At 40.9% G+C, this 15,114-nt stretch overlaps 1 protein-coding gene across 2 annotated transcripts in view; it reads left to right on the plus strand.

Moving 5' to 3' along the window:
• The window catches only part of cip2a (cellular inhibitor of PP2A), a 60,145-nt gene that overhangs the window by 36,219 nt on the left and 8,812 nt on the right, over positions 1-15,114 (plus strand). For both annotated transcript variants that reach the window (XM_080203220.1, XM_080203219.1), the window contains exons 14-17: positions 2,430-2,548; positions 8,039-8,219; positions 11,002-11,076; positions 14,693-14,803. In XM_080203220.1, coding sequence (XP_080059346.1) covers positions 2,430-2,548; positions 8,039-8,219; positions 11,002-11,076; positions 14,693-14,803 — 486 coding nt within the window. The remainder of the gene's footprint in view (positions 1-2,429; positions 2,549-8,038; positions 8,220-11,001; positions 11,077-14,692; positions 14,804-15,114) is intronic.

The following is a 15,114-nucleotide window of genomic DNA, read 5'->3' on the forward strand; positions in this document are numbered from 1 at the left end:
TCGTACATAGAAACATACATAGTAAATAGAAGCAAGAGTAGGCCATTTAGCCATTAGAGCTTGTTCCGCTATTCATTATAATTTTGTTCCTTCTTGAAATCACACAACGTTTTGGCCTCAGCTACTTTCTGTGGTAGTGAATTCCACAGATTCACCACTCTTTAGATGAAGAGATTTCTCTTCTCCTCTCCTCAGACCTAAAAGATTTACCCCTTGAACTCAAAATATGAGCCCTAGTTTTAGACTCTGCTGCCATGAGGAACACTCATTTATATATGAGTGTTTTATTAGAGTGTCACTCTTATAACTGAATATAATCCTAACCAAATTAGTCTCTCCTTATTTGACAGTCTTGCCAGTCCAGGAATCGGCCTGATAAATCTTCTCTCTATTCCCGCTATAACGAGAACATCCTTCCTCAGATAAGAACACCAAAACAGCACTCAATACTCCAGGTGTGGCCTCACCAAATCTCTGCACAATTACAATGCAACATCCCTATGCCAATGCTCAAATCCTTTTACTATAAAGGCCAACATACCATTTGCTGCCTTTATTTCCTGCTGTAACTGTGTGCTTACTTTCAGTGACTGATGCATGAGGACCCCAAGGTCTTACTGAGTATCCACCTCTCCCAATTTACACTCTTTCAAATAATCTGCCTTCCTGTTTTTGCTTCTGAAATAAATAACCTTGCATTTATCTGCATTATATTGCAAATGCCCACTCACTCAGCCTTTCAAACTATGCTGAAGCATCTCTGAATCCTCCTCGCAGCTTACCCTTCACCCAACCTTTCTGCAAATTTGGTGATCATACACTTAGTTCCCTCATCCAAATCATTAATATATAATGTGAACAGTTGGGATCCTAACACAGATCTTGGTGATACCCCACTAGTCACTGCATGTCAGTTGAAAAAAGATTGACTTGTTCCAACTCTTTGCTTCATGTCTGCTAACTAGCTTTCTATCTATCTCAAGACATTACCTGCAATCCCATGTGCTTTAACTTTACATAGTCCACTGCTATGTGAGATCTTGTCAAAAGTCTAAATAAACTATATCTACCAGTTCTCCCAACTCAATGAGTTACGTCCTCAAAGAATTCCAGTTGATTTGTCAAGCGTGATTTCCCTTTGTAAATCCATATTGACTTTGTCTGATTATAGCACTGCTTTCCAAATGCTGTCTTACGAAATCCTTGATAAAGGACTCTAGCAACTTCCCTATTAGGTCTGTCACTGGTCTATAGTTTCCTATTTTCTCTATACTTCCCTTTTTTGAATAGCAGACTTACATTAGCTACTCTCCATTCTGTAAAAACCATTCCAGAGTCCAAAGTCATTTTTGTTCCCATTATAAAGTCCCCCATTTCTGACTAAGAGGCCTACATTCATTTTTGTCAGTCTTTTTCTCTTTACAAACCTATCAAAACTTTTCCGGTCAGTATTTATGTTCCTGCTAGGTTACTTTCGTGCTCTACCCCTTAATCAGTCTCTTGGTCTAATTTTGCTGCATTATAAACTGTTCCCTATCCTCAGGTCCACCACTTTTTCTTGCCAATTTGTATGCTTCCTCTTTGAATCTAATACTACCTTTAATTTCTCTTGTAAGCTGTGGTTTGGTTGCAGTTCCTTTTCCGCTCTTGTCCAAATAAGAATAAACAACTTTTGGAGTTCCTCGAATGCCTGCCATTGCCAGTCCACTGTCCTTCCTTTCAGTAATTTTTCTGGTCCAACGCATGCCTTGTATGTCATTGTTACCATTATTGAGATTCAGGACCCTGGCCTGAATCACAACCTCACCATCCCCCATGATAAAGAACTCTATCACGTTATGTTCATTCATCCCCAAGAGTTCTATCGCAGCTAGATTGCCAACTAATCCTCTCTCATTATACAATATTCAGTCCAAGATGGCCTGTTCCCTTGTTGGTTCCTCAATGTATTGGCCTGGAAAACCATCCCGAATACGCCCCAGAAATTTCTTCTCTATTGTACTGTGACTAATTTGACACTCTCGGTCTATATGCAGATTAAAGTCACCTATAATCATAGATGTTCCTTTATCACGTACACCTCTGATTTCCTGTCTAATGCTATTCCCAACGTTACCACTACAATTTGGTGGTCTGTATATGACCCCACAATTTTTTTTCTGTCCCTTGGTGTTTCTTAACTTGACCCATACAGATTCCATATTTTCTATGCTAATATCTTCCGTCAGTATTGTATCAATATCTTCTTTAATCAACAATGCAACTCCACTACCTTTTCTTTTTCTGTCTGTCCTTTCTGAAGAATGACAGAGCTATTCAGTGTTTACGTCCCTTCAGGATGCCATGGAGGAAAGTAAAAATAGTAAACCTAAATAATGGTACAAAATATGGATTTTTTTGCTGTTTACAGTTTTTTAATGTTTCTTCAGGACCAACGACTTACTTCACCATTGTCGTTTGCTTTGACGTCTGAACATAGAGAGCATGTACAGCTTGCATTAAAAATTCTATTTGAGGCAGCACCTTTGCCTGATTTTCCTGCTATAAAGTAAGTGTTAAACGTATTTGATTTTTTTTGTTGCATGCTGAGAATCATCGTGATCATGTGCCATCAATTTGATAACCAATGTAAATTAATAAATCTACATTTTGTCGATATTAGTTACATCGCTTGGATAGCACCTCAACTAAAATAGTGGACAGAGGGATGCCAAACAAGCAAGTTAAACATTTATTGGATATTACCAACAGTAAATATTAGGCTACAATAAAAGCAAAATATTTCAAAAGCTAGAAATCTGAAGTCAAAATAGAATGCTGAAAATAATTAGATCAGATGACTTCTGTGGAGAGAGAAATAGGTTAGGTAGAAGATCTTTGATTTGATTTGGTCATTGACTTGAAATGTCAATACATAAGAACATAAGAAATAGGAGCAGGAGTAGGCCATCTAGCCCTTCGAGCCTGCCCCGCCATTCAATAAGATCATGGCTGATCTGTCGTGGCTCAGTTCCAATTCCTGCCCTCTCCCCATAACCCTTAATCCCCTCTCTTATCAAAAACCCATCAATCCGCGTCTTAAAAATGTTTAGCGAGGTAGCCTCCACCACGTCAACGGGCAGAGAATTCCAGAGATTCACCACCCTTTGAGTGAAGAAGTTCTTCCTCAACTCCATTCTAAACCTCCCCCCCTTTATCTTGAGGCTGTGCCCTCTAGTCCTACTGTCCTTTCTGAGCGGGAAGAGCCTCTCCACCTCTATCCTATCCATCCCATTCATCATCTTATACATCTCAATGAGATCTCCCCTCATTCTTCTAAACTCTAACGAGTACAAGCCTAGTTTATTCAGCCTCTCCTCATAGCTCAACCCCCTCAACTCCAGCATCAGCCTAGTAAACCTCCTCTGCACTCCCTCCAAGGCCAAAATATCCTTGCATAAGTACGGCGCCCAAAACTGCACACAGTACTCCAGCTGCGGCCTTACCAATGCCCTATACAGCCGCAGCAAGACCTCCCTACTTTTATATTCAATCCCCCTCGCGATGAAGGCCAGCATCCCATTCGCCTTCCTGACCACCTGCTGTACCTGCAAGCTGGGTTTTTGCGACTCATGCACAAGGACCCCGAGGTCCCTCTGCACTGTTGCCTGCTGCAGTTTTCGCCATGTAAGTAATAATCCTTCCTACCATTATTCCTACCAAAGTGGACCACCTCGCACTTGCCAACATTAAGTTCCGTTTTCCAGTTCCTGGCCCATTCGCCCAGCCTATTTAGATCCTTCTGCAGACTCTCCACACCCTCCGTGCAATTTGCCGTTCCACCAATCTTGGTGTCATCAGCAAATTTCGACACCATACACTCGGTTCCCTCCTCCAGATCATCTATATAAATGGTAAATAGCTGAGGCCCCAGCACCGACCCCTGGGGCAGTCCACTGGTCACCAACCGCCAATCCGAATAGCACCCATTGACCCCCACTCTCTGCCTCCTATTTGACAACCAACCCTCTATCCACGCTAACACCCTACCCCCAACTCCATGCCCCCTGACCTTCTGCAATAACCTCTTGTGAGGTACTTTGTCAAACGCCTTCTGAAAATCAAGAAACACCACATCCACCGGCTCTCCTCTATCCACCGCCCTAGACACATCCTCATAGAACTCCAGTAAATTTGTCAGACATGACTTCCCCTTAACGAAACCGTGCTGCGTCCGCCCTATCAAGCAATTCCCCTCAAGATGCCTTGCTATTTCCTCCTTGATGACGGATTCTAACATTTTACCTACAACATCTCCACAAATGCTACTTGACCTGCTGAAAATTTCCAACATTTTTTGTAATTAGCAAGTTCATATTTTAACAAGCTGACAGTGTTGATGTCTTGTTATTTTCAAATGGTATGCCAAGTTCTAAGAACTACTTCCTATATGTTGCAAAATATGGGGAAAACATGTTGTTTAGTTTGTTATGGCACAGATTACACTCAAACGTAATCTAACTGCAAAAAGTGAACTTTGTTGCAACATGGAATAGTATTTACTATGAGTCCTTTCAGCAGCCAGAATATCTTTTCTGGTTTCTGAATTGCAAGTACTTCACAGTACAGACAGGTCATTCAATATGCTGCCTACTAAACTTAAGTTGATGTATGGGAAGAACTTATGGAATTGAGGCTCAGTGGTTTGATTAGCTGAAATGGATGACTCGGAGGTTAACTGTTATTGATAAATTATCCTTCTTAAAATACAATGCAAAATCTGTTACACAATGAATTACATCATCAATATTACCTATTTCCTTCTATATATTTTGTTTTCAACATTTTGGCTGAATTTAAAACTTCTGGTATGTTTTGAAATTTCCCTGCTGTGTAATTACAATTGTGTTAATTTTCTCCTGGACATGGTGAGAGATGAGGAAATTTTCCCTGAAAGGGTTCAAGATTGATGATGAGGAAATGTTGAATAGATTATTGGTACTGAAAGTTGACAAGGGATTGGGACCAGCTGAGATGCATCAAAGAATATTGAAAAGGAAGTGAGAATGGAAATTTCAGAGCCACTGGCCATAATCTTCCAGTCTTTTCTGATTCAGGCCGGTTCCAGAGGACTGGAGATTTGCAAATGTCATTGCCTTGCTCAAAATGGAGTAAGAATAGCCCCAGTAATTATAAGTAAGTTAATTCAACATCGGAAAATATTACTTGGAAGATAATTAGTAGTCACCTGGAGGAATATGGGTTGATTCAGAAGAGCCAGTCTAGATTTCTAAAGGGAAGGATCATGTTTATCTAATTACTAACATTTTTAGGCTTGGAGGTGCCAGAGTTGGACTGGAGTGGGTGCAGTAAGAAGTCTCATAGCACCAGGTTAAAGTCCAACAGGTTTATTTGATAGCACAAGCTTTTGGAGCGCTGCTCCTTCATCAGATGAGTGACTCACCTGATGAAGGAGCAGTGCTTCAAAAGCTCGTGCTACCAAATAAACCTTTTGGACTTTAACTTGGTGTTGTGAGACTACTTACTGGAATTTTTTGGAGAAGTAATAAAAGTGATCGAAGAGTGTAATGCTGTTGTGGCATTCATGACTCTCAGAAGGCATTCAGTACTTTGCCATGCAACAGACTTGAGAAAAACTATCACTCATGGAACAAAAAGACAACAGCACTGGGGTACAAAATTAGCTGAATAGTAGGCAAAAAGTAATGATAAATAGATATATTTCAGGCATAAAGAAGGCTTGTGGAACACCACTACAAGGATTAGCATTGGGACCCTTGATATATATTAATGATCTAGATGTTGATGTACAGATGACATTTTCAAAGTTTGCGGAATATGCAAAATTTGCATTGTAAGCTGAAGAGAGGGATAGTGTAGAATTTTAAAAGAACATAGAGAAGTTGGTGAAGTGGACAAATAAGTGGAATAACTGATAGATGATGTTTGATGTGAAGAAATGTGAGCTGATGCATTTTGCCAGAAAGCACATGAAGAAATAATATGAAATAAAGGGTAAAATTCTCAAAAGGGTGCCGGACCATAGGGACCTGGTTGTATATGTGCATAGATCATTGAAGGCTGCAGGATGGGTGGTGAGAACAATTAATAAAGCACATATTATTCTGGGTTTGTTGATAATGGCATAGAGTACAAAACCAAGGAGGATTCTAGTTGGACCTCAGCTGGAATACTGTGCACAGTTCTGGGTGCAGCACTGTAGGGAGGGTAAGAATGCAGAAGAGGTTTACAAGAATGAATCCAGAGATGCAGTTATGAGGATAGGTTGGCGAAATTAGCACTGCTCCCCTTGGAGAGAAGAAAGCTAAGAGGAGATTTGGTAGAGATGCTTATAATCATAAGGGAGCTAGACAGAATAAATAAGGAGAAACTGTTTCCTCTTGTAACATGATCAAGAATGAGAAAGCACAGATTAAGTCATTTGCGAAAGAAGCAAATGTGATGAGAAAAATCTTTCCACGCAATGAGTGGTTTGGCTCTGGAATGCCTTGCCTGGTAGTGTGGTGGAAACAGATTTAATCAAGGCATTCAAGAGGGCATTAGATGATTTCTTGAATAGAAATAATGGTGGAATTTTACACCACTTCACGCCCTTTTTGCGATAGGAAAATGTTGCAAAATTGGGCATAAAGCAGCTAGCATGATTTGGTGCTGATTTTCGCAACTGGCATGATGTTACGACACCCGGATTTCTGGCATCATCAGTCACTCGCCGGAAATGGTTGAGAAGCTGATTGATTAATTTAAATTTATTAATACAGTGATTTGTATGTGTTTAGCAAGCCTGGTGCTCAATCGTCAGGATCGCTTGCCTTTATAGCCTCGCCTGGGGAAGTTCTCTCCGGCAAGGAAAACACCTGCTCCCCATGAACAGAGAACAGTTGTGTTGGCCTCGCCAGTGGAACTGGAGGCCATTAAGAACCCCCCCGGAGTTAGAGCCTTGGGCAGTGCTGACTGGAGCCTGTGGGAAGAGACCATTAGCTGCCATTCTGCATGCAGTGGGGGAGGAGTGGGTACCTGATTGGTGGGGGAGTGAAAACTCGCCCAAAAAAACAGATCTGGACGTCTCCCATTTTCAGACTAGCTGGACACTTAGAAAAAATGTTGTAAAATTCCACCCAAAATACAGGGTTGGGGCAAAGGCAGGAGAATGACACTTAGTCATCATGCTCCTTTGGAGAGCTGGTGCAGACAAGAACAAAGAACGGGACAGCACAGGAAACAGGCCCTTCGGCCCTCCAAGCCTGTGTCGCGCATTGGTCCAACTAGACCATTTGTTTGTATCCCTCCATTCCCAGGTTGCTCATGTGACTATCCAGGTGATTCTTAAACTATGCCGGCATGTCTGCCTCCACCACCCTACTTGGCAGCGCATTCCAGGCCCCCACCACCCTCTGCGTACAAAACATCCCTCTGATATCCGAGTTGTACCTAGCCCCTCTCACCTTGAGCCTGTGACCCCCCTCGTGATCATCACCTCCGACCTGGGAAAAAGCTTCCCACTATACACCCTATCTATACCCTTCATAATTTTGTACACCTCTATTAGGTCTCCCCTCATTCTCCGTCTTTCCAGGGAGGACAACCCCAGTCTATCCAATTTCTCCTCATAGCTAAGACCCTCCATACCAGGCAACATCCTGGTAAACCTTCTCTGCACTCTCTCTAAAACCTCCACATCCTTCTGGTAGTGTGGCAGAATTGGACGCAGTACTCCAAATGTGGCCTAACCAGCATTCTATACAGCTGCAATATCAGACTCCAGCTTTTATACTCTATACCGTGCCCTATAAAGGCAAGAATACCATATTCCTTCTTTACCACCTTCTCCACCTGTGCTGCCACCTTCAGGGATTTGTGGACTTGCACACCTAAGTCCCTGTGTGTTTCTATATTCTTGATGGATCAAAAAGGCTCCTTCTGTGTCATAGCAAATCTGTGTTTCTGTGATATGTTGCCCTGAATGTAGAAATGGTCGAGGACAAGTTTTACACCTGTGCTGTTTTGTTCCTTTCAGACTTGGGGAAAACATTGCTGCCAATAATGCATATAAACAACAGAGCTCTGACCATGTAATGAAAAAAATTCCTGTCCACCAGCAATCAACAAGTTTTGTAATGTCTAAATGTTCGAGTACAACCAGTGCTGCCAGATCCAATATTCATGAGTTGATTGATAAATTACAATTAGGAACGGAGGTTTGTACTGCATGTTAATAGGCTTTATGGGTTATTTGTTTATATATATTGTTTGCTTCTAATATTGCACTCACTTCTGGCAAATATTGACACTATTTCAGAAGATATTAAAAATGCTTTTGGACCAGTGAATTGTCTTATTAATCTTTATATTCCATCATGGGATGTAGATATTATTGGTTAGGCCAGCACTTATTACCCACCCCTAAGTGCCCTTGAAAAGTTTTGGTGAATGCAACCTAAAAGTGCTAGTGAAGGTACTCCCACAGTGTTGTTTGGGAAGGAGTTTCAGGATTTTAATGCAGAAATACTGGTGTATTTCCAATTCAGGAAGATGTTTGCCTTGGTGTGGGTGTTCCCATGTGCCTGTTGTCTTTGTCCTTCTCTCTGGTAGAGCTTGCTAGTTTGGGAGGTGCTGTTCAAGAATTTTTGGTGAGGTGCAGAGGTACATCTTGTAAATGGTACACATTGCAACCATATTGCACCAAAAGTGAAGGGAGTAAAGATTCAAGTTAGTGGATGGGAATGCCAGCCATAGATGAAACATCTTGACTGTAAGTGGGACTTTGCACAACCAGGCAAGTGGACAGTATTCCATTGCATTATGATAGTGAGGATCTCAGGTGGAGGCAGAGAGAGATTATCCATTCACATCTTCTGTTTGAAAATGGTTGTGTATATTTCTTTGCATTTTAGCACTGAGCTCCAGCACCATTGAGGATGTGGGTGTTCATGGACCCACCTCCTTCCATTAGTTGTTGTAACAGTCCATCGCCATCCACAACTGGATATGACAAGTTTCCAGAGATTTGATCTATTCTGTTGAATGTGGAATCACTTGGTTATATGTGTACTATGATGATTCTGCTGTCCAGCATGCATGTAAGCTTGTATCTTAACCTGTTTGGCATTTTGTTTTTAGTATGTCTGGTGCTGCACTTGGCATGGTCATTGGCATTCTTCGTTGAATGGAAGTTGGTTCCCCAGCTTGATAGAAATGCTGGTGTGAGGACTATATCTGGCCATGAGGCTTCAGATTACAGTTTAACACAATTCTGATGCTGCTAATGGCTCAAGGCACATGGGGTCCCCAGTTTTGAGGTGTTAGATTTCTTCTAAATCTATCCTATTGAGTAGTGCTGCTGAATCTTCAATGTGAAGATGGGACTTGGTTCCAGAAGGACTTTGCAGTAATTATTCCAATCAGTACTGTCAAGGGTAAATACATATGGACATCTTTGTGAGAGCATGTTCAGGCATGGTTTTCATAAGAACATAAGAAATAGGAGCAGGAGTAGGCCATCTAGCCCTTCGAGCCTGCCCCGCCATTCAATAAGATCATGGCTGGTCTGTCGTGGCTCAGTTCCACATTCCTGCCCTCTCCCCATAACCCTTAATCCCCTCTCTTATCAAAAACCCATCAACCCGCGTCTTAAAAATATTTAGCGAGGTAGCCTCCACCACTTCAACAGGCAGAGAATTCCAGAGATTCACCACCCTTTGAGTGAAGAAGTTCTTCCTCAACTCCGTTCTAAACCACCCCCCCTTTATCTTGAGGCTGTGCCCCCTAGTCCCACTGTCCTTTCTGAGCGGGAAGAGCCTCTCCACCTCTATCCTATCCATCCCATTCGTCATCTTATGTGTCTCAATGAGATCTCCCCTCATTCTTCTAAACTCTAACGAGTACAAGCCTAGTTTATTCAGCCTCTCCTCATAGCTCAACCCCCTCAACTCCAGCATCAGCCTAGTAAACCTCCTCTGCACTCCCTCCAAGGCCAAAATATCCTTGCGTAAGCTCACCACCTATCACAGGCTCAATCTGGCACTGACATAGTTAGGGTCAATTGTGATTCTAATGTACCACCCAGCTAAGATATAGTTTGTGCCCTTACCATCTCGGTGCTTTTTTTTCAACTACGGGTCAAGGGAAGATGATAGCTGATAATCAGCAGAAAGTTTCCTTGCCCATGTTTGATCTAGTGCTATGAGGCTTTACTTATGGCATTAATGTTGCAGTCAATCACAACCTATCCCTCCTGACTATATACCATTCTGCCAGTAGAGGTAGTAATGAGGAGCCTTGGATGTTGCTGGAGTTGGTGAAATGTATGAATCTGAGTATATTTAAGTCCAGATATTTATTGATTTAGTCTGTGAGACTCCTCTTCCAGTTTTGGCACAAGTCCCTGGTTGTTATTGACTGAGATTTAAAATTAACTTGTTTTGCAATGTGGATATTGCTGGCAAGGCTGTCATGTATTGCCCAATCTTAATTGCCCTTGATAAGGTGGTGGTTGTGAACCATCTTTTTGAATAAAACTGGCTTCCTAAGACATTTCAAAAGGTAGCTCAGAGTCAACCACATTGAACTTGTGTCTCTGGAGCATTCATCCATACCTGTAGATTACTAGTCACCATGCTACCAAACTCCCATATTTAATCGATGTTAATAGTCTAATTGAGGAAAGTGGAGCAATATAGCATAGACTATATTGATGACTGAGTCTCATTAAGAAATTTCGCTGTAATTGTTTGAAAAAAAGGTTAATTTTTTGATTGTTACAGTTTCCTGAAATTGTGTATTGAAGCTGATCTCTAAGCACAAATGTTGAATTTTTATTTGCCATATTATATACTTGAGTTTCACAAATGATTTTGTCGTCAGTTTTGTGCAAGAAATAAACACCTGTAAAAATATTTATTTTTATTTCGCTGCTGAGCATTCTGTATTGACTGTCTTTTTATTTGGCTGCTTAACAATACATTTAGTATATTTTTACAGCTGAAGGAACAAGTCAAGGATGTGAGGCTGTCAGATATGATGGATGTCTATGAGCAGAAGCTTTCATCTCTTGCTGTAAGTACCTGTTGAATTTGATATTTTTAAACAGGTAGGATTGAAAATTAATAAACCAAAATTATATGTGCCATATGTTATCGGAACAGAAACCACATGTTACATAAAGTTGACAAAAATAAGAAAATACTGAAACATTTTATAATTCTCTCTTGGTTTCAATATGGTTTCTTTTGCAATTGAATGTGAACAACATGATGTGTTGAATAACAGAAGCTACACTATTTACTCTCCAAGTTCAAAGTGAAATTCTTCATTGTGATGTAATGCTTTTGAAATCAGCCTAATAATCTACCTCCGCTGCGCATCTATAAATGTCACATCTGATGATTTGGTGCTGTTTTTACTGATATGAAAAGCACTATGTATAAAGGTATGAAGAGCTTATTAACTGCATGGAAAAATGTATGAAATTGTAATTCTTTGCTCCTAAGTGTCTTGTAAATTTGTATTTTTTTGTGTAGCTGAATAGACTTTTACACATCCTGCTTGCATTTATATAGTGTCTTGAGCACAGTGAAATATTTCAATGTGCTTCACAGATGCACTAGCAGACAAAAATTGACACGGGGCTACATTAGAAAATATTAGGGCAATGATGTAGGTTGTAAGGAATGTCTTAGGAGTAGAGAAAAGGGCGAAGAAATTCAGAGGGAGGATTCCAGAACATAGCGCCTAGACAAGGAAACCGTTGACTGTAATGCTTTTATATTTCATAGTTGCACTATTTTGAGAAAGTGAGGAAAAGGTTTTTTTTATTATCTGGATTTAAAACTGCTGCAATTTTTAAATTCCTGTAACTAGTTTAACTGTGATATTGGCTAACAGCAGAATAGAGATCAGACCATCAGATCTTTCTGCAGAGGTTAGAAGGGATGGCTCATGTATATAATCAATGCAAGGTGCATTGAAGTACAAAGCTGCTTCAAATTGATATGAAAACATGAGAAAAGACATAGGAGCAAGAGTAGGCCCTTCTTCTCTTCAAACTGTTTTACCATTCAATTCGGCACTGGCTGATTTTATCAACCTTGATTTAAAATTTCAGTGACTTGGTAGCCATAGGCTTTTGAAGGGGAAGAAAGTAATAAGTGTTTCCACAAACATTTGTGTGAAGCGATGCATTCATATTTCTCCTAAATTGTCTAGTTCTAAATTAAAGATTATGCTGTCATGTTGTGGATCTCTCCACCAGATGAACTAGTTTCTCCAGCCATTCTATGTAATCCATTAATCATTTAAAATACAACCCTCATTGCGTAGAGCAGGCCTGTTTATATGATTCTGAGCTGACCATGAATACAGGCAGGTGTTACCTGAAGTCCTGAAGGTGGCAGGCAGCATAGTGTGGGACTGCTATTTGCTGGCACTATTTCTGATCAGGTTTGTTCCTTCCTGTTGGCATGTTCCAAGAGATGTTTTGTAAACACTTTTTGTTTCTCTTTAACACAAGTTTCAGCAACAATTTTAGCTGGCTATTTAAACAAATGTCCTAATGTCCTACTCTTATCCTTGTAACAATGGTGCATTTTGTGGTATATAATTAATACAATGATGTGACGTTCGTCGTTCTCGTTTAAGGGTTACTCAGCACATGTACAACTGTCAGGCGAAATGGAGAATGTCAGTTTTGAGGACAGTGTATGTGGTGGGCCTCAGAAAGGAGAGGGTTGGAGTTGGGCCTGGGCAGGGGTGGTAGGGTCATCTGTTCTAGTGGGGCGGGGAAAGGGTTGTGTATGTGGTGGACCTTGGGGAAGAGAAGGGTTCATGTCAGGTCTGGGGGGGAAGGCGTTTGTTGATGTCTAGTATGCACAGGGTGAGGAGATTATGCGGGGTGGGGGGGATGATGTTGGGTATGGCAGGAGGTGGGGGAGCATGAAAGTCTGGTTTGATGTTGCAGTAGGTGGAGGAATCACATGATTTGGAGTTCTTGTCGGTGGGAGGATGGGTTTGGCATAAGGGGCATTGTCAGCCGTATGGGGGGGTGGTATTCTATGGGTCTGTTCAATAGCTGTGAAAAATAAGAGGCTGTAATTCTTCTAACCTTCTCTCAATAACTACTGATGTAATTCAGTCAGAACCATCCAAAGTTTGATTCTTTGGATGGTTCCCAGTGCGGGGTAACTGCTCGGGGAAAGTTTGCACTTCCGAGCAACTGCTGTGCAAGCCTTAACCTGGAAACCTCAAAAGGGATTCCCTAGTGTATCTTTGGGGCATCTTTGATTTGACATTCTGGAGGTTGGCATTTCCATCTCAATGCCTTGTGCAACGGAGTTATAGAAACAGAAAATAGGAATAGAAGGAGGCCCTTCGAGCCTGTTCTGCCATTCATTATGACATGGTTGATCATCCAACTGAAAAGCATGATCCCGTCTTTCCTTCCTATCCTTTGATTCCCTTCACCTCAAGTGTTAAATCTAACTGCTTCTTGAAAACAGTGTGTTTTGGCCTCAACTACCTTCTATGATAGTGAATTCCACAGGCTGACCACTCTCTGGGTGAAGAAATTTCTACCCGTCTGTCCTAAGCAGCCTACTCTGTATCTTTAGACTGTGACCCTTGGTTCTGGACATCACGCCATAGGGAGCATCTTTCTTGCAGCTTGCCTGTCTAATCCTGTTGGAATTTTATAGCTTTCTATGAGAACCCCCTTATTTATTCACAAGAACCTAATATTTTGGGAGTTTATGGTGCAACAATATAAAATTTATCCAATTTTCTTTTAAACTTTGGTTCAGACTATGACAGCTAAGAGATATGAAATAGTGTGAGGAAACATCTTTCCTTTTTTAACTGCTGTTTTACATGGTTTAGCAAACTTTAAATAAGATTGCCCTCCATTTTTCCTGTAATATTTTTCTTTTCAAACGGTCAGAATAAATGGCTATTTTTGAGTGGAAGGTGGTGATTAGTGGGGTACCACAGGGATCAATGCTTAGGCCCTAACTATTCACAACGTACATCAACAGTTTGGTTGAGGAAATCATAGTAATAGTTTCAAGTTGATGACAAAAAAAACTAGGCGATGTTTTGAGTCAAGAGGAGGAAGTAAAGAAGCTTCAAGGTGATTTACACTTTGAGTGAGTGGGCAAATACATGGCAACTGTTTTATAATGTGGATAAGTATGAAGTTATCCACTTTTGTCAGAAAAATGGAAACTAGAATATTAATTAAATTGTGATAGTTTGGGAAATGTTGATGCACAGAAGCAGCTGGTTGTCCTTATACACCGATCAATGAAAGCAAGTATGAAGAAGTGTTGGTTTTGCTTGCAAGACAATTTCAATCTTACCTCAGCTGTGCAGGACTTTGAGACCACACCTGGAGTGGTGTGCGCAGTTTGGTGGCCTTGCCTAAGAAAGGATGCATTTGCCAAGAGAAGGTATGTAGGGTAGTTTCACCAGACTGATTCATATAGAGATGGCTGTCCTTCATTATACCTTTTGCATGCCTCCCCTCTGATACAATAGTGTGTGAACTGAGCAAGGCGTTGAACATCCTTATTTCATTTGATTTCCATATTTTACAATATCACAGATTGATGTTTTGGAACATGTTTTGATACTAACAATCTTTAGCATGAATATATTTGAAATTTAACTCTTTTTTGTTTAGTCTAAAGAAAACCGTTTGCAGGACCTATTGGAAGCAAAGGCACTGGCCCTGGCACAGGCTGATCGTTTGATTGCCCAGTACCGCTGTCAGAGAGCCCATGCAGAAGCAGAGGTATTTTTAATATATCACGAGATAGATAATTAATTTTAAAAGATACTGGCTGGAATTCTCTGGCTGTTCACACCAGCAAGATTCTCTGGTTCCACCATGTGGCCTCATTGGGAATTCCCATTGATAGTAGCTAGACCAGAAGATCCACTGGCAGCAAATGGGGCATGGCTGAGAAAAACAGAGCAGGAGCCAGAGAATCTCACCCACTGTCTCTCTTTAATTCAGTCTTTTAATTGAATTAATCTTTTGATTGGCTACATTATATAACTTAATGCAAATTAGAATTTTTTCAGTACAGAAATTGCCCAAAC

The sequence above is a fragment of the Carcharhinus amblyrhynchos genome, chromosome 15 (assembly GCF_965287045.1).
Source record: "Carcharhinus amblyrhynchos chromosome 15, sCarAmb.v2.hapA, whole genome shotgun sequence".
Classification (NCBI taxonomy): Eukaryota; Metazoa; Chordata; class Chondrichthyes; order Carcharhiniformes; family Carcharhinidae; genus Carcharhinus; species Carcharhinus amblyrhynchos.